The sequence below is a fragment of the Cnephaeus nilssonii genome (assembly GCF_951640355.1).
Source record: "Cnephaeus nilssonii genome assembly, chromosome: 5".
NCBI classification, from domain to species: Eukaryota; Metazoa; Chordata; class Mammalia; order Chiroptera; family Vespertilionidae; genus Cnephaeus; species Cnephaeus nilssonii.
The window spans coordinates 7,840,793-7,859,364 of NC_137076.1; the positions used below are offsets into that span (position 1 = coordinate 7,840,793).

General features: G+C 60.6%; 4 protein-coding genes across 5 annotated transcripts in view; 2 read left to right on the forward strand and 2 right to left on the reverse strand.

The window, feature by feature from the left end:
• Window positions 1-2,747: 2,747 nt before the first annotated feature.
• STXBP2 (syntaxin binding protein 2) lies at window positions 2,748-10,877 on the reverse strand. Its single transcript, XM_079771789.1, has 19 exons — window positions 10,816-10,877; window positions 9,576-9,625; window positions 9,256-9,337; window positions 8,898-8,974; window positions 8,665-8,743; window positions 8,466-8,569; window positions 7,998-8,146; window positions 7,728-7,812; window positions 7,512-7,642; window positions 7,300-7,407; window positions 6,919-6,976; window positions 6,762-6,827; window positions 6,014-6,094; window positions 5,679-5,817; window positions 5,113-5,222; window positions 4,280-4,375; window positions 3,513-3,598; window positions 3,240-3,397; window positions 2,748-2,895 (listed from the first exon to the last, which is right to left on the reverse strand). Exons 1-19 carry the CDS (start codon window positions 10,850-10,852, stop codon window positions 2,810-2,812), a joined length of 1,782 nt encoding a protein of 593 aa, XP_079627915.1. The 5' UTR covers window positions 10,853-10,877; the 3' UTR covers window positions 2,748-2,809.
• A 4,384-nt stretch (window positions 10,878-15,261) lies between these two features.
• PCP2 (Purkinje cell protein 2) lies at window positions 15,262-16,550 on the forward strand (the record flags this gene model as incomplete). 2 transcript variants are annotated; one of them, XM_079772399.1, is made up of 3 exons in its annotated part: window positions 15,262-15,376; window positions 15,653-15,777; window positions 16,431-16,550. In XM_079772399.1, the coding sequence occupies exons 1-3, from the start codon at window positions 15,316-15,318 to the stop codon at window positions 16,548-16,550; spliced, it is 306 nt and encodes a 101-aa protein (XP_079628525.1). In that variant the 5' UTR covers window positions 15,262-15,315. The 2 variants fall into 2 exon arrangements, with proteins under 2 accessions (XP_079628525.1, XP_079628526.1); XM_079772400.1 differs by having other exon boundaries at window positions 15,262-15,370.
• Window positions 16,551-16,615: 65 nt separating this feature from the next.
• PET100 (PET100 cytochrome c oxidase chaperone) lies at window positions 16,616-18,023 on the reverse strand. Its single transcript, XM_079772394.1, has 4 exons — window positions 17,907-18,023; window positions 17,236-17,322; window positions 17,064-17,096; window positions 16,616-16,754 (listed from the first exon to the last, which is right to left on the reverse strand). Exons 1-4 carry the CDS (start codon window positions 17,931-17,933, stop codon window positions 16,671-16,673), a joined length of 231 nt encoding a protein of 76 aa, XP_079628520.1. The 5' UTR covers window positions 17,934-18,023; the 3' UTR covers window positions 16,616-16,670.
• A 196-nt stretch (window positions 18,024-18,219) lies between these two features.
• XAB2 (XPA binding protein 2) overlaps window positions 18,220-18,572 on the forward strand; it is a 34,673-nt gene continuing 34,320 nt past the window's right edge. Inside the window, exon 1 of the mRNA XM_079771802.1 lies at window positions 18,220-18,291. Coding sequence (XP_079627928.1) covers window positions 18,241-18,291 — 51 coding nt within the window. The 5' untranslated portion in view covers window positions 18,220-18,240. The remainder of the gene's footprint in view (window positions 18,292-18,572) is intronic.

Below are 18,572 nucleotides of genomic sequence, written 5' to 3' on the forward strand. Positions count from 1 at the left end.
CCCAGGCCTCCCTGGTGAGCTCGTGTGCCCAGTTGCCTCCTGGGGATCTTGAATAGTAAGAAAATAAGTCATACAACTAGCGGGTTTCCATACAAACCCACTAGTTGCTGAGAGGCAGTTCTTTTGAGAAGGACCTCATTTATTCCAGCAGAAGGAATGGAAGGTTGGAAATCATCTTCAAGAGATCATGGGCCCAGTGGCAAGAACGGATGGCTGCTAGCAGCCCCATGCGGAGAGCGGGTGGACACCAAAGCTACCTCTTCATCGGTTGGGATGGGGAAATCCTAAGGGACAAGCTGTAGATCACAAGGAAGCAACCAGTCAAGTCCAGAAAGGGGCCCATACCCCAGGATGGGAGGAGAACCCCAGAGAAAACGTGCCCCTGAGGAAGTAATCAGAGGCCTCTCGAAGGCGGTGACATTGGAACTAAGATGGGGAGGAGGGCGGGATGCGAAAATTAGGAGGAACAGCCTTGCAGGCAAGGAGAACAGCAGGTGCAAAGGCCCTGTGGCAGGAACACTAGTGTTGCTGGAGCAGCTGTGACGGACTGATCAAGTGGGAAATGGACTTGGGGAGGGGACTTCACAGGATGCAGAGGGAGGTTGGATTTTATTCTCATAGGAACGTTTTGAGGACTCTGGGTCATGGGTGTGGAGGGCTTGGCCTGACACCTGGGACGCTGTCAGAGCCTGATACCGCTGGCTGCTGTGGCCCATAGGGGCTCATGAACACTCGTATAATCAAAATATCCTTAGGTTGGAGACATATCTGGGTGTAAATAAAGGGTAAAAGTCGAGGCGGCTATGCAACAGAGTTTTGTTGCGGCTTAATTACTGAGTAAACCTTGACCTCCTTACTCCATGTTTCTAATGGAGTCACCCAAGCTCCCGGTACAGGCGCGAAGGGGCAAAGAAACCGGAAAGTTGAGGCACAGCGCCCCCTGGTGTCCACAGCGCTTACCTACACAAGCGGGTCCTGGAGGAAAACTGCCCCTTCCCAGGGAGGAGAGTTTAAATGTTTAACTTAAAAACGTCTCCCCCCCAACCCCCGCCTCCCGCCAGTTAAATCGCTTCCGTGCCGGAGACCCGCGAGGAGCCGTGCATCCACGGAGAGCCGTCTCAGGGGGTGGTACCGACCCACTTTCCCACACCCCCCACCACACCATCTTCCTGCCCCGGCTGGAGTCTCAGATAAACCCCAGAATCGCTGAGGCAGAGCTCAGTGCTTCGCCAAGCCCCCGCCTACGAACTGTGTGCGCGATCCTTCCAGGAAAAGTGTCCTTAGGTTCCCCGAATTCTGAACAGTTGGCTTCAAAACCAGGGCCAAGTCCTCAGCGAGCAGGAAAGAATGGTCCTGGGGGTCCCGTCTCAGCCCTCGCCGCCCGGTCCCAGCCTAGGACGGGCTACAGCCCGGAGGTGACCGAGTGAAGAGGAGCCGCCCTCCGCGGCGGGGAGGGGCAGCCACACCCAGCTCCCCAGCCACCCCCCAGGGCCCCTCCCCTCCATCCCTCCCTCCCTCAGCACCGGGATCCTCACCTCCCCCGCCAGGCACTGGTCTCTTAATACCCTCCCTCCGGCTTCATTCCACTCTCCTGCGTTTGCCTCCACCGCGCCCTCTCCTCCCTTCCCCACGGAGGAGGAGGGGTGAAATGTCCTCTTCATTCTCAGCTCAAGCTTACCTCCTCCACGAAGCCTTCCCTGACTGCCCGGCGGGCCTCCCACAGACCCCTCTGCCGCGGTGTCTGCCAGGCTGTGCATTTGTAGCCGAGACAAGTGTCTTCATCTGTCCTATTAGTGCTACTGGGTTCACATCTCACTTTAGCTGTGTTCTGGGCTGAACTGTGTCCCCCTAAAATCCATATGGTGAAGCCCCAACCTTCAGTACCTCGGAATGTGACTGTATTTAAAGGGCTGTTAAAGAGACAAGTTAAAATGAAGTCATTAGGGTGGGACCTAATCCGATATGGCTGGTGTCCTTTTACGAGATTGGGGCACACATAGAGGGGGACCACGGGAGGACGCAGGGAGAAGACAGCTGTCTACGAGTCAAGGAGAGAGGCCTCAGGAGAAGCCAACCCTGCCAACACCTTCATTTGTACTTCCAGCCCACTCAACCGGGAGAAAACAACTTTGTTGTTTAAGTCACCGGGAATGTGGTACTTCGTATGGCAGTCCTAGAAAAGGAGCACTCCAGTAAAGGCTCTGATAAGTTCTGTACCGGGAGCTTAGGTGACTTGGAGAAGCACTGGGAACACCCTGGGGCAAGGAGGAGGATGCGCAGGGAGAGCTCTAACTTGCTGGGGTGGGAATCAGGCATGATTTGCTGCGTGCTCGTCCTCGCGTAAATGCAGTCTGATCCTGGGAGCTGGAGAAGACCCCCAGCCGGTGGGGCTGCAGCCTCTCAGGACAGTTCCTAGGGGCTTGGGAGGGAGCGTTGTGTTTGCTCCCATTGGTGCAGTCAAGGTAACTCTAGTGACAATGGAGGAACAGCAACCCACCCATCCGCTCTCTGCCGCCATCTCTTACTTCCTCTGCAGAGCAGTGGCATTACCCGCCCCGTTTCTGGGGAGGGGAGCCCAGCGGATTGGCCAGGACCTAACAACTAGTCAGTCTGGGAGGTGATAGTCAAACCAGAGCCCAAGTTCCGCAGCCCCACTTGGCTCCAGATGTCCCCTGGCAGGACAGCAGGAGGCCGGCCCGTCACGTCACCGCTCCCGGGGAAAGAAAGCAGATGGGTGCTGGCCCCGGACAGAAGAGAGGACTTTATTTCTCTGGAAAGGGAGGGTCAGGTCAGGGTGGGCGTGGAAGGGTCAAGGCAAGGAAATGTCCTCTAACTTCTGGTCCAGCATCTTGAGGTCGTCCAGGAAGCGGGTCGGAGTGAGGATGTGTGAGGAGCCTGGGCAGGAGGGGAGGGTTGGGGTCGATGCCTCGGTCCCTGCCACCTCCCAGCCAGGGTCACTGGGAGACCAGGCCTTGACTCTGAGCACTCCGGGTACACACAGGGACCCAGCCCCAGCTGACCCCTCCCGGGGAACCCAGGCTCCAGCCCCGTGAGACTCAGGTCCAGCCCCCTTCCCTCATCCAGGGCTCTCAGGTGCTAGCTCTGCACCCAGGAATCCAGCTGTCAGGCCCACCCTCCTAAAGGACCTGGGCGTCCAGCCCCAGCCCAAGTGACCCAGGCATGGGGGAGTCAGGCTCCCGGCCCCACCCTAGCCCAGGGACCCCAGGCTGGCTACTCACCAATCAGCACCTCCCACTTGCCATCAGTGGCCCTGGTCACTTCATAGGCGGCCCTCATTTCTGACATGGCCACGCCGCCCAAAATGTAGATGATGAGCCGGGGCCCCGCCCGGGCCTCCACACCAGCCTTGTTCTTGTGCCAGTGGCCGAAGCGGGCACTGTGTGGGTGCAACGGGGGGCGGGCAGAGGTCAGTCTGGGCAGGAGACACCCCCCCCCTTGCCCCTCAACGAACGGGCCTGGGCACCAGTAGGGGGCGTCCCCAGGACCTTCACCTGACTGCAGCCTGAGAGCTTGGTATGGGGGCGGGGTCAGACACAAAGGGCCATAGCTTCCGGTCCAGCCGGTCCTCCACAGCATCCTGGGGCCAGAGAGGGCGGCTTAGGAGAGAAGCTTCAGGCGACGGGGCCCAGGCTCAGGATCCCTCACTAGGTGTTTCAGGAGCCAAGATCCTGGCGGACGGGAGCCACCATCTGCATCTCCATCCCCTCGGGGACCTAGGAGTCTGGACCCTGAGTCCTTGCTGGACTCCAGTGCCCCTCAGAGACCCAGGCATCCAGGCGGTCCTGGTCCTCGGAGGAGCCAAGGTCACGGGCCCCGAGCATGTGGAAGTGCCAGGACTCCGCAGGGACAGCGGGAGCCAGGAGGTGGCCCCTGACCTGGCCCTGTTCCTTTTTGCTGCTTTTAGCGCCCAGGATGGGCAAGGGGGAGGCAAAGGGGGGAGGGGGCTTTCCCAGAGACAGAGGAAGAGACCAGGGGGTGGAGAGGGTCACAGGAGGCACGGGGGTGGAGAGGAACTGAGCCCTCCCACAAGGGGCCCTTCTGCTGCCCCAATTCCTTGGGTGTGGGTTTGGGGTACCCCCCTGGCAGGGCAGACTAGATGCTGGGGATGCCTGTAATAAGGGATATTTCATTATCCCCAAGGCTGTGAGCATGAAGGGGCTGAGCTGATGCCTGGATCAATGCAGGACTTGGTGGGGGCCGGAGAGGTGAGGCCTCAGCCCCTATCCTCCCAGTGCCCCCCCCCCGCCCCCCGGGGTACCTCCATCACATCCTTGATGACCGGAGTCCAGCGGGACAGCTGATAGGTGGGCTCCAAGCGCTCCCTCCGCTCCAGCCGGCTGGAGACCCCAGGGCCCTGCAGGCGGGAGGTGGCAGGCGGTGGGGCAATTGAGGAGGAGGCGAGGGCTCCTACTGCTTGGGCGGTTGCAGAAAGATGGGGATAGGGACAGAACTAGAGAGAGAATGAGAAAGAGAGAGAGAGAGAAAGAGAGAGAGAGAGAGAGAGAGAGAGGAAGAAACACAGAGGCAGTGAGACAAAGAAGGAGCAAAGAGAAAGAGGACAAAGAGAGAAATGAGGACAGAGACGGGAGGACAGAGAGAAACAGGGGGATGGGGGTGGGAGGTGGAGCCAGGGGACCAGGAGAGATGGGAAATGAGAGGCGCACTGGGGTGTGCAGGATGTGTAGGCCAGAGAGAGACAGGAGGGCTGAGCAGAAGGCTGAGCAGAGGAAGCTGCTGTGTGTGTGCTGGATGCACAGGAGTCCTCTGAGACGCCCAGGAGTCCAGGCGAGCTACCCGCCGTGGGGACCGGCACCACATTCCCCACGCCGCCGCCACCAGGACCTGGGCTCTGACCGCACCTCACCACCCTGCTTAACGGGTGACCGTGCTGGGGACAGACCAATCATTGCACAGCATTCTCTGCTCGCCCCCCCCCCCAAAACCACACCATACCCTGTGGACCCCAACCCTGGAGGTGCCCTCCACCCCCCCAGGGCTCAGGCTGACTCATGCCCTCTCCACAGGCACCACCCCCACTCAGCCTACATCCGCCTCCCACCCAGACTCTGCCCCCCCCCAGCCCCCGCATACCCCGGGGTTGGTGACAGTGGCCCCCAACTGCTCCAGATTCCGGATGAGGCTGCTGTGGGCCTGCACATTGGCGTGCTGGATCAGCTTGGCCAGGTTCTCCTCACTGACACCTGGTGGAGGGTGGGTGGGCTTTCATGGTGGGATTCTCATGGGGGAGGCTCTGGGAGGGCAGGGGGACAGAAGGTGGGGGCAGAAGGTGGCCATGCGACCTCCCGGGTTAGGGTGTGTGAGGAGGTCCCAGGGCCGGCAGTGCCAGCGGGGGGCCTGGCATTGAATTCTGGGTGGGGACGGAGCAGGGTAGACGGGGGTCCCCTGGAATTAGTTGAGGGGCCAAGTTCGAAGGAGTCATCGATTTTTAGGGTCCTCCATGTTAATGGAGCTCGCATGTCAATGAGGGTTCCCAGGTCAATGGAGGGGCAGGTCCCAGGACCCGAAGGGGCACCGGTGAGGTCTGGTGAACCAGGCCAGTGGGGACACGCAAGGACAGGGAACTGCGGGCCAAGAGACTCCCAGGACCCCTGGAGACCCTGATGAATCACAGTACCCGAGACCCCACCCCCACCCACCATTCCGTAGGAGAATGTAGAGCAACAAGACCCGGATCTTGTCGTAGGCGGGCACGGCGGCGTCCAGCAGCACGGGCACGATCAGCTTCATGGCGTCCTTTATCTTCTCGCCCTCTGGGTCGGAGCCCAGGGCCAGGTCCTGGGGGAGTGGAGGGCAGGGGTCCTGTCAGCCGCCCGGGGCGGGGGGGAGGGGAGCATGGCAGGAGCATCCCAGGGCCCTCCTAAGCTCTTGGGGCTGCTTCCTTCCAGTGCCTGGTCTCTGAAGCTCTACCCGGTCCACCAACAAGCCCTCCCTTCCCATGGGCCACCCTGTCCTGCCGCCCCCAGCGGCCCACCTGCTCCACACTGCACAGCTTCTCCACCGTGCCCTTGAAGCGCTTCATGCAGTCATCAGCTAAGTGCAGGTGCGTGGAGTACTGCGGGGTGGGGAGTGGGGGTCAGGCCTAACAGACTGAGCCAAGGGGAGACGGGGGCAGGTGTGGGGGAGTCAGGGGTGACGGAGACTGAGGGGAGACGGGGGGCAGGTGTGGGGGAGTCAGGGGTGACAGAGACTGAGCCAAGGGGAGACGGGGGCAGGTGTGGGGGGATCAGGGGTGACAGAGACTGAGCCAAGGGGAGACGGGGGGGGGCAGGTGTGGGGGGATCAGGGGTGACAGAGACTGAGCCAAGGGGAGACGGGGGCAGGTGTGGGGGGATCAGGGGTGACAGAGACTGAGCCAAGGGGAGACGGGGGCAGGTGTGGGGGGATCAGGGGTGACAGAGACTGAGCCAAGGGGAGACGGGGGGGGCAGGTGTGGGGGGATCAGGGATGACAGAGACTGAGCCAAGGGGAGACAGGGGGCAGGTGTGGGGGGATCAGGGGTGACAGAGACTGAGCCAAGGGGAGACGGGGGGGCAGGTGTGGGGGGATCAGGGGTGACAGAGACTGAGCCAAGGGGAGACGGGGGGCAGGTGTGGGGGGATCAGGGGTGACGGAGACTGAGCCAAGGGGAGACGGGGGCAGGTGTGGGGGATCAGGGGTGACAGACTGAGCCAAGGGGAGACGGGGGCAGGTGTGGGGGGCAGGTACTGGCCTGTGCTCACCTTGTTCAGCTCCTTCTGGTACTGTGGCATCTTTTTCAGGATGTGGGACAGGTCTTTGATGTTGGCCTAGGGACGGAGTGGGGGTGAGGGTCCAGGCTTGGGATCCAGGCTGAGACCCCACCCCCAGGCGGCCCCTCCTCAGGCAGGCCGGCCGTACCTTGTCGGTGGTCAGTCTCTTGCTCTCACAGAACGTCTTCAGGAGCTCCGTGACCTTCCTGGCAGTGAGGGTGGGTAGGCGTGAGGTGTGGGGCTGGTGCCGAGAATGTAGCTTGAGGGCAGCGTGGGGGTCACACAGCTGGGGGGGGGGGAGGGCTGGGAGCCAGGGGACACATGTCCCCGCACCAGGCCGTGTGCAAGCCCACACTGGGGACCTGGAGAGTTGGCTGAGGGGCGTGGCTTGTTGAGGGGAGCACTCACCAAAGGTGGAAGGCCCTGTACCGGGCCACGGGGGGGGGAGGGTGGTGATGCTGGTGGGGGGGATACAGGCGGGACCACGTGCAGACGGGCCCACCCCCACTGCCCGCCCACACACACGCACTTGGACACGTCGGCAATGTGCATGTGCCGCAGCTCCACCCACAGCTCATCGTCCTCATCCAGCAGCACAGCCTTCTCACAGGCCTCGCTCAGCCCGGTGGTCTCATACCTGCAGGAGGGAGACACGAAGGTCAGGGGCACGAGCTGAGGCCCAGGGACCCAGGGACCCGGGTCAGTTGTGATGGGGGGAAGGGGTTTCCGGGAACCGCCCACCTGTACGTGTCCTGCTCAATGTCCAGCAAGTCATAGGCCATGGCCTGGAACGTGAGTTCATGCAGCAGTGGGGACACGGGGTCGGCGGCCCGGTCCATGATCAGCAGCTGCGAGCGGGTTTTCTCTGGGCCCTGGGGTGGGCAGGGATGAGGACATTAACCCTGACGCTGGCTGGGGCCTCGCGCCCCCCCCCGCCCCGCCAGCGCACCCCCTTACCTCGCCCAGACTGGGGGTGTCTGCCTTGAAGGCGTTCAGCTTGGCCAGGACGGCGTGGGCCAGCTGGGCCGTGTCCTCCGGTCCCCTGGGGGGGGGGATGGGCAGAGATGGGCCAGAGGGAGTGGTGTTGGGGGGGCCAAGCACAGGCTGGGGGTCAAGGATGGGGCTAGGGCTAGGAGTGAGGACTGGGACTAGGGTCCAAAAAGAGGGGAGAGGTGGGATGCAGGATGGGGTGAGGGGCAGGGGGCAGCATCAGGGTGGGGTCCCCACTTGTGGTAGCGGATGGCGGGGTACTCCTGCAGCGTGGCGCAAAGCGTGGCAATCTGCTGGGCCAGCGCCTCCAGCTGCCGTGCCCGCTCCCCGGCCCGGAAGGGGCAGTAGAGGTTGTAGGTGCTGTGGGGAGCGTCCAGGGAGAACACCTGCAAGGACACCAGTGCCAGTGCTGCCCGAGGCGTGCCCCTGCCAGCACCGGCCTCCAGCACCCGCCTGGAGGAGGAGATGGAGGAATACCCCAGCACCCCGCCCCCCGCCCCGGGGCAGGACAACTCCGGGGCTGCGCTATCTGCCCCCTGCAGCTGCCCCAGTGGACGCAGCTCCAGGTGCCCCAGTCCCTCCATGTTGGCTCCTCTCCTCTGATGCGCTGTCCCCTTGACTTGTCTCTGAGCCTGTCTCTGAGGGAACCTGGGTTTCTGGGTAACAGACCCCCCACCACCTGCCCAGGACTAGGCTGGGCTGTACCTGGGCCTCGTAGGGGAGGAAGGCAAGGTGGATCTCTTTCAGCGTCTTCACCACCTTTGCCAGGCGGGAGCGGCCCAGCTCACTGAACAGAGGCTCAGGGCAGGCTAGGGTGGGCAAGAGGGCACATTAGACCAGAGCCCGCCCCACACCCCAGCCTCGGCCCCTTCTGCTGCGCTCGCCTCCGGTTATCCTCACTCACTGTCCGTGAAGAAGATGTGTGCCGCTTTGTAGGTGAAGGTCGGGGTCCCCCGGAAGTCTGCGATCAGGGCCTGCACCGACTGGGGAATGCAGATCAATCTCCAGGCCTGGCCCTGCGCCCCCTGGGGCCCCCTGTCCTCTGCCCCAGCCCCTCAGCCTGGCCTGTGCTGCCACGCACATGCAGACGTGCAGAGGCATGCACCCATGCACTCACACACTCGCTCACATAGGCACCTTCTCCGTGGGGCTCAACAAATAAATGGCCTCCAGGCTGGGGATGGGTTCTCGCCGCTTGTTGATGTCCTCCACAACTAGTAGGAACAGAGGGAGGGACACATGAAGGCAGCATTGGGACTGTGGCGCACAGCACGTCAGACATTGGCCGTGTTCTGCACCTCGGGGTCCCACAGCCACACCCCAGGGGCTATGCATTCTGGGGGCCCTACACTGAGTTCACCCTGAGGGTTCTCCACAAGTACACACACAGGGGTTGCACAGTTGGGGAGTCCTGTGTGGGGGTCTGCCCATCCTCGGCTCCCTCACTCAGGTCCCATCTGGAGAGCAGGGGCGGGGGAGGGGGGGTGTCACTCACTGGTGATGCCCTCAGCCAGGATGTCTGACATCTTGCAGCAGGATGACAAAATGCGCATGCTTGGGTGGTCCATGATGAGCACCTGTCCGGATGGACAGAGAGATGGGCGATGGGCAGACAAGCGGGCAAGAGGAGCTGAAGCTGCCCCAGAGGTGGGGCTGGGTGGTGAGCAGGACTGTCCGCTTCAAGAGCTGGATGGGAGGACCCAGGACCCCACCCCCACGCATCAGACCCACCCAGACCCCTCAGGGAGTTTGGGGGTGCCTCACATTCAGGGCACCCCACATTTGTTTGCACAAACCTTTCTGCCTCACTCCTACCTTCCATTCGCCATCCTTTTTGACGCTCCGAATGACTCCACTCAGAATTTCTGTAGGGGAGGGTGGGCTTAGGATGCTGGGTCCTCTGCCCAGCACACACCTTAAACCATCCGGGTTCCAGGCTGGACTTCCATCTTCACTCCTGTTTACCCCTCCCCCGATTCTGTGACGTAGCTCCTGGTGTCACCCCCAACTTATAAACAGGGAAACTGAGGTTCAAAGAGGGCAAGTGACTAGACTAAGCACCCTGAATGACTGAGCGGCCCAGAGCCTGTTACATAAGTAGCCGGAAACTATACTTCAGATGAGCAATAACTGCAAAGTCAGGGCTCCATACAGGTCTTCCTGCCTCCAGAAATGGACTTGGCTTCACCATGGGCTACCTCAACTTCTCCTGGTGCGGCGGTTTTGACTAGAGTCCCCACTCCACCTCCATCAGTTTCCACTGGGCTAGAATGCAGGAGCCCCTGGCCCCCCGCTCTGAAATGTGCCTGGCCATGGTCATTCCATCACCCAACCTCCAGCCTCAGTTTCCTCATCTGTACAATGGAATCAGTGGCGTTCCGGGCTCCCTTTAACCACCATGTTGGAGGTTCCTTTTTCAGTTGGGGCGCTGGGGGTTTGCACGCACTCTGCCTGCCCGGCGGAAGGGGGACAAGGGAAGGGTTGGCCCCGCCCTGTCGAGTGTCACCACTGTTATCTGGACAGCCAGGGCGGAAGGAGCAGCTGAGGCCGGAACTCCCCGAGGCCCAGGACCGGCGATCTTCACCCCTCCCCCAAGCCCAGACCCGCACGGCCTGGACGCCTGGGTCCTCACGTCGCATGGGGCTCAGAGGAAGGTCCCCCACCCCTGGACCTGAACGGGGGCCTGGACACACCCCCTGAGCACTCCCCCCAGCTGGGGTCGCTGGGCAGAGCGCCCAGCCCGGCCCCAATCTGCAGCATTGGGCCCCAAGAACCCAGCCCCCGGGACGCTGCCCGCGCGGGGACCCGGGGGCCTGGACGCCCAGCCGTGGCCGGCGCCGCCCCTCGGGCTCCCGGAGCGCAGTCCTCCAGGTTGGCTCGACTCCGGCTCAGAGCCGGGCTGTCCAGCTGCAACCCCGTTCCCGCCCGCCCCCTCGAGGATCAGGTGCGCCGCCCGGCCCGGCCCCACCTGGCCGCCGCCGGGGTCCCAGAGCCCGGGCGCCCCTGGCCCCCGCCCCCCAGGGGACGCCAGAGCCCGGCCCGGGGCGACACTCACTTTCCCCCACCACCGCCTTCAGCCCCGAGGGCGCCATCTTCCCCAAGGGGCACCGCCGCTTCCGGGTCTGTCAAAGGTGGGGGCGTGGCCCCGCGCGCCACTCACGTGGGCCCCGCCCCGCCCGGCCCCGCCCCGCGCCGCCCGGCTCCCCGGGGAGGAAGGTGGTGGAGGCACCCAAACAGCCCGCACCGCCCAGGCCCCCTCCGCACTCCCCGCGCGCCCCGCTCCCTCCCTCGCCGACATCAGCACCTACATCCTCAGGTGAGGATGACAACACAGTGGACAGCCAAAACCGGTGTGGCTCAGTGGATAGAGCGTCGGCCTGCAGACTGAAGGGTCCCAGGTTCGATTCCGGTCAAGGCCATGTACCTTGGTTGCCGGCACATCCCGGTAGGGGGTGTGCAGGAGGATGTTACTCTCTCATTGATGTTTCTAACTCTCTATTCCCTCTCCCTTTCTCCCTGTAAAAATCAATAAAAATATATTAAAAAAAAGAAAACAAAGTGGGGAGAGGGTCCCGGGAGGTGCTCCTCACAGCCGGGTTGCACCCCCTCAGAGGTGACAATCACATTCCTGGGCTGTTAGGCACGTGGGTTGAACGGCACGCTCACACACACCGCAATTCACACTTGACTCGGAATTTCGGGCCGGCTCCTGCGGTGTGAAAGGCTGACCCTGTCTCAGGGCACAGTCCAGCCGCCCCCATGAGGATGCGGTCTCGGATTTAAAGGGTGATGCACGTGTGTGAAGGCAGAGCCATGAACCGTTCCTCCGTTCAGTGTTTATTCAGTGGACCAGCTACCCGGCCCTTTGCCATGGGACAGGCGTGGGCAGACCACAGAAGGTCTGCCATGTGGGACTTACCCTTGAGTTCAGGAGGGAGGGGAAAGAAAATAACCAGTTCTGCCCTAAAGGAAACAAATAGAGATGTGCAGCAGTAGCAACGCCACGTGGGGGAGGGGGTTCTTTATTGGCGGTGATACTGTTGCGTGGAAATGAGGTCCTTTCACGGAGTCGCAACCAGAGGAACCCTCTGAGGGGGTGGCCTTTAGACTGAACCTGAATGACATCAGGCAGCAGCCATGCAGTGATCCAGGCAGAGAAGAGCAGGTGATGGTGGGGCAGGGGGCTGGGCAGGAGGTGAGCTGGAGGAGCTGCCAGCTTTCTGTAGGACAGTGTAGGACTGAGCCAGCCCCATCTGCCTGGGATAAGAGGGTCCTAGGGTGCAGGACCCGGATAAAGGGGGACAGTTCCAGGCAAACCAGGGCTGGCCACTCCAGACAGAGATTTGGGTTCTTTTTCCACCTTTCCTTCTTTCTTTTCCTCCCTTTCTTCATTCTTTCTTCTCTTTCTTCCCTTCCTTGTTTTTCTTTCCTCCCTCCCTCCCTCTCCTTTCCTTTTCTTTAACAGTTCTATTCAGTTATGACAGTGGTCGGCAAACTCATTAGTCAACAGAGCCAAATATCAACAGTACAACGATTGAAATTTCTTTTGAGAGCCACATTTTTTAAACTTAAACTTCTTCTAACGCCACTTCTTCAAAATAGACTCGCCCAGGCCGTGGTATTTTGTGGAAGAGCCACACTCAAGGGGCCAAAGAGCCGCATGTGGCTCGCGAGCCGCAGTTTGCCGACCACGGAGTTATGATATCACATATTAGTACCACTGTTAAACAGCTTTTAGCATATTCAGAGTTGCGCGGCCATCATCAGTCCATTCTAGAATATGTCCATTACCCCAAGGCGTTTGGGTTTTCTCCTGAGGACAGTGAGGACCAAGGGAGAGTTCTGAGCAGGGAAAGCAGGGACCCCTGCAGCTTCTGGGTGGGGGAGGACAAACTGCAGGGACCAGGGGGCCTCTGGGAGACCATGAAGCAGCTGGGATCAACTCCAGCTTCATAACCTGTCCCCTAGGCTGAGAGTCTGTAGGGCCTGCCGCCCCACCCTATCCTCTGTGAGGGTGACCAGGCTTTTCAGCTGCTACAGGCTGAATGGGCTCATGTCCCCTTCATCCCTAAAAAAAAGTATGTTGAGCCCGGCCAGTTGATGTGGCTCACAGGTTGAGCATCGACCTATGAACCAAGAGGTCGCCGGTTCAATTCCTGGTCAGGGCACATACCCGGGTTGCAGGCTCAATCCCTTGTGTGGGACGTGCAGGAGGCAGCCAGTCAATAGTTCTCTCTCATCATTGATGTTTCTATCTCTCCCTCTCCCTTCCTCTCTGAAATCAATAAAAAGAAAAAAGGAAATCCTAACCCCCAGGACCTCAGAATATGACCGTATTTGGAAACAGGGTCATTGCAGGTGAGTTAAAATGAGGTTGTGCCAAAACCGGTTTGGCTCAGTGGATAGAGTGTCGGCCTGCGGACTGAAAGGTCCCAGGTTCAATTCCGGTCAAGGGCATGTACCTTGGTTGCGGGCACATCCCCAGTAGGGGGTGTGCAAGAGGCAGCTGATGGATGTTTCTCTCTCATCGATGTTTCTAGCTTTCTATCCCTCTCCCTTCCTCTCTGTAAAAAATCAATAAAATATATTAAAAAAAAAGACATCTTTACAAAAAATGAGGTTGTACTGCAGTAGGGTGGGTCCCTAATGCAATGACTGGGGTCCATATCTTAGGACAGCCATGTGAAGACAAGGGCACATGGGAGCATCATGTGACGACAGAGGCTGAGAGTGTGGTCCTGTAGCTACAATCCAAGGAACACCAAGGCCTGCCAGCAGCCGTTAGAAGCAGGGAGAGGCCAGGAAGGACCCTCCCTCCCCCACAAGCTTCAGGATTTCAGACCCTGGCCTCCAGAACTGTGACAATAATGTCTGTTGTCCTAAGCTACCCGGCTGTGACAGGGCAGCCGCGGGAGAGTAACACGCCCGTGTGGAGCAGGATATCACGTTGGCATCAAGGATTGAGGCCATGGAGAGTGTGTGACCCTGAATAAGGGAAGGGCTGCCTGAGGAGGGGGACCAAGCTTTGCACTCAGGCAGGGGTGGTGACAATGTGGCCATTTACTCCAGGAAGAAGCTTTCACTAGTTTCTAGAAAGGCATCTTGGGGGGAGGCGGGTGTGTGGATGGGCGCCTCCCAGGGACATCCCCTCCCAGCCACTGAGGGAGAGGAAGCCATAGCTGTGGGGGTGGGAGGAGGTGGGGAGCAGGGGCCGGGCTTTCCTACTCGTCTCCCTCCCCAGGCAGGGCTGGGCGTACAAATCAGAGACAGCTGAACTGGGGAGACAGGAGATCCCAAACCTTGCCTTGGGGGCCTATGGGAGGCAACCAGACCCAGGGAGTGCGTAGGGGCAGCGGTTGCCAGGAGGCAGGGAGAGAGCTAGGGGGCAGGTAGTGCCTGCGGTGGGGGGGTGGGGGTGTGTGTCTTTAGTCCGACTTACCCTGCCGCCTGCAGATGGCAACTGCCTTGCTGCCAGGTGAGACCACCAGTACTGCTTCCCGCTGCGGGGCTGCGGACCCCACCTGAGAGGCCCTGTTGGCCTGTTCTTCCCCATGGGGCCCAGCCAGCCCCCACGACCCACTGCGGGGCACCCTCTGGCCTGCTGTATCCCACCTGAGAGTTCTTGAGGCACAGAGAGTCCTGCCAGGTCAGCAAGGTCCCAACCCAGGTCACCGGCTTCCTACCCCCACAGCAGACCCAGCAGTGCACGGCAAAAACAATCATCTGGATCATCTTTATGGGGCTTAAGCTTGGGTGGGAGCAGATGGGGTGTGAGCTGGGGATTTGGGGCTGGGTGTCCACTGCCCCCACGTCTGTCTTTTAAAAAGCCTTTTCCGGCCCGGGGCTGGGCCAGAGGCCAGCAGAGAATGGATGGCGTCCAGGAAGCAGGAGCAAAGATGGACGGGGAAGAGGTGGATGGGGGTTCAGCTCCCTGTGTCAAGGTAAGCAGGTCTCTCCACCCCCCCCCCACACACACACACACATTCCACTCCTCAAGAGCAGTGAATGACAATAACTAGTTTGTAGGGCATCTAATTAGTGATTGAGTCTCTTGGGATCCCTGACCCAGTTTGCTGCCCAAGGACGTACTGGTGGGCATGAGGGTCCAAGTGCCTAACAGAGCCCCAGGGCAGAGGTCAGTGCGCTCAGCGATGGTCCGGTGAGCTGGGGGGGGGGGGGGGTGCGTTCCTGGGGTTTCCAGGAGGCCCCTGAGATGTTTTCCTGGCTGGTGTCCTATAGCCAGGCCCCAATCTAGAATGGCAGAAGCTTCTCCCTTGAGGCAGCACCACGTGCCGTGGCACTGATGGCCGGACCACGGGGGCTGGGATTGTGAAGGAGACTCTTGTCTTGTTCACAGCAGCTCTGCAGAGCAGCGCATCAGCGGGGACCATGGTGAGAGCTACGGAGGGGCGGGCAGGTGCCGGGGTCAAGGTGGGAGCTAGTGAGGGGTCCCACAACTGAAGGGCCAGCTGGACCAGATGTGTCTGTCTCCCAGGCGGGCTCCCCAGACCAAGAAGGCTTCTTCAACCTGCTGAGCCATGTGCAGGGCGACCGAATGGAGGAGCAGCGCTGCTCGCTGCAGGCAGAGCCAGGCACCATCTCCAAGAGCCGTGAGAGTGGGCAGGGGGGTGTAGGGAGGGTGTGCTGCCTGGAGGAGTAAATGGCGTAGGGTGTAGCGGTACTGGACAAGTTACCATCTAGGCAAGAGTCTGAGAGGGAGCGGGCACCCGGGGACACAGATGCCTGTGGGTCCAGGGGCAAGGCTTGGCAGGGGAGAGCCGAGCGTACTTCCTGGAGAAGTAGGAGGGAAGGGTGGGCTGAGGGCTCCAGCTGGGCTGTGCTCCCTGGCATCTGTGTGTGTGTTCATCTTCACCTGCTCGTGCTCCCTGCAGAGAGTGGCCCCATGCCGGAGATGGACAGTCTCATAGACATGGTGGCCAGCACCCAGGGTCGCCGCATGGATGACCAGCGTGTGACAGTCAGCACCCTGCCTGGTTTCCAGCCTGTGGGCCCCAAGGTAGGTGATATTCTGCTGGGGCTGAGGGAGACCAGCCATGCTGAGTACCCCAATCCTGCCTCTCACCCCCAGTCCGGAGGGAATGGGGCCCCACCCCCACCGGTCTGTCATGTGCTCCTTAGAGATGAGTGCCTGGTAGGAGTGCTTGCCTGTGTCCTTGCCAGTCCCAAGGCCCTGGCCAATCCAATACCTGACTTTAGACAGGAGAACGAAGGTCCAGACAAGGTCAAGAGGGCCACAAGGTCATGCAGAGGGCACATTAAGTCAGAGCCATGGCTGGAACTCATGGCTCCTATTGCCATAACTGAGGGGGTCAGGGAGGGTTGATAGAATAAACCCCTCTCCTGGGAAGACATCCTCGGGGAGGAGGGCACACGAGCTCATACACTCATGTGTGTCTACATCACGTGTAATCATGCACAGCTTGGGTTCTGATCAAGACTCCAGTGGGATCCCCAAGATCCCCCACCTCACACCCAAATAGCACCCTAAGTGTTGAGTAACTAAGGTATGTAGAAGCTCCAGGATGGTGGGGGCAGATGGCGGGAGATGCATCAATGGTTCCCACCTGCACCCTCCTTCCAATGCTTGTGTCACCTCGGGCCAGCGCTGCCCTTGGCCTCTCCCTCTGGTTGACCCCTCTTCATCCACAGGACGGAGTGCAGAAACGAGCTGGGACCCACAGCCCCCAACCCCTCCTCACCCCTCCGGACCCCTCTGCTCTCAGCTTCCGTCGGAACAGCAGCCCCCAGCCCCAGACACAAGCCCCGTGAGGGCCTGAGCCATCTTGCACCCGACTCAGGCCCCCCCCCCAAAGCAGACAATAAAACACTTCCAGGAGAAAGAACTGAGTGTGCGTTGTTTTATGGGTGGGACTCAGGCACTTGGGGGTTTCAGGAGCTCTGCTGGGCAGCGCGAAGGAGCTTCTCCTCCCGCTGCTTCCGTATCCTCGCTTTGAATTCTTCTAGTTCTTGGCGCTAATGGTGAGGAAGAGGTGGGACACACTTCAGAGCCTGGACCCCTCTCCCACCATCCTGCCTCCCACTCCCCCACGCCATGGCTTTAGACTTCAGCGTCTACACTGGAAGCCCTGTGCCAATTATAAGCAGGGTCCAAGTGGGATCAGCTTCATCATTTGGGGAGAGGACAGTAAGGAAACCTCACGGTCCTCTGCTCTCAGTTCCCTGCTCACGCACGACCAGGTAACATTTTCATTCCAACCCATCCTGGTCACAGGGAGCCAGGCCCCTCTGTCCCTCCGGTGGGAGGAAGAGTATGTCACTTACCTGGTCCTCCTTCTCAGGTGGCCACAGCTCCCTCTGTGGGGATAAAGTCACAGATGAACCAGGAGCCTCCAGAGCCCCACACCTGTGACAGGTCAGCTCATGGAAGGCAGACCTTGGTGCCCCCTGCCCTCCCCCACCCCCATAAACCCATGAACACTCTCCCAGCGCCCACCTTTCGCTGTATGACGTTTTCCTCAAACCACTCGGCCTGGTTGGCAATCCAGAACATAGCCACAGGGAAGGTGAGGTACAGTGTCATCTGGAAGGGGGAAGGCGATGAGCAGAGGTTGCTCAGAGCCTGCAGACCATCCGCTAGCACAGCCCAGCAGCGCCTCCTCAGGGCCCCCCAAGAACCTGGTCGCCATAATCCAAGAGACCTTTTTTCTGAAAGCTCCCTCCCATTCTGGGAGACTCTCAGAGGCCACACACAACCTGGCCCCAGGAGCACAAGAGCTCCTACCTCATTGCCCCCGCCCCCAAAGGAAGATCCCGGGAGCACTCCGAACCCCTCATTCTTCAGCGTCTACTCCCTAGTGCAGGAGTCTCCCTACCAGAGACACACACCCACCATCCTGAGCCTCAGAGCTTCCCGAGTCTGGAGCCTTCTTCCTTCTAGAGCCCCCTCCTCTGGTCACCCCTCTCAGGAGGCCCTTCCTCACACCAGCCCTACTAGAGCCGCCCTCATCAGGAGCCCCCTTCTCTGGGTTTCCAACCTTTAGGGCCTTCTCAAATCTCGGGATCTTTGTCCCCAGAGCGCCCTCTCTCTTGGAATACCTCCTCAGAGCTTCCTCTGCAGATCCTGGAAGACACCCCGCCCCGCCCACCCGCTCGGGGCCCACTGACCCGAAACACCTCCAACTTCACTCCCATTTCGCTTCTCTGAGGCTACAAAGTCGCTCCTGCCCAAAGCCAAGCCTCCAGACAGCAGCGTATTAGAACTCACGGGCTCGACCGCAGAAGTTGATTGGCCGAGGAGCTGTCGCGTTTGATGACATCATCTCCGGCTCTCACTCTCTACTTCCGGTCGCTGAAGAAGAATGACGGAAAGTCGAGACCCCGACTGCACGCTCCGAACGTGGTTAGCCAATAGGAAATGAGTCTGGCTCGGGGAGGGCGGGGCTTCAGATAGAGACGTCATTATAACGCGACTTCTGGCTGTAGCTGGAGAGCTGGCAAAATGGTGGTCATGGCGCGACTTTCGCGGCAGGAGCGGCCGGACCTTGTCTTTGTGAGTCCGCTGGAACGGGACAGAGAGCCTGGATGCTTCCGGGGGTCGGGGCCTGACCCCCCGGGGATCTAGGCCAAAGCTATGTCGGCCCTAGGGCGGGAGGCATCTAACGGGCTCGAGGCGAAGTCCGGACCAGGCTGGCCAGGAGTGGACGTCTGGTGCCGGAGCCCGGGCGGCCTGAGTGAAGCGCTGCTGTGGAGGTGAAGGGCCTGGCGTCCCGGGCCTGGCGCGGAAATGGGAGCGCGCGGGGAGCGGGAGAGGAGAGAATTCCAATTGCCGAA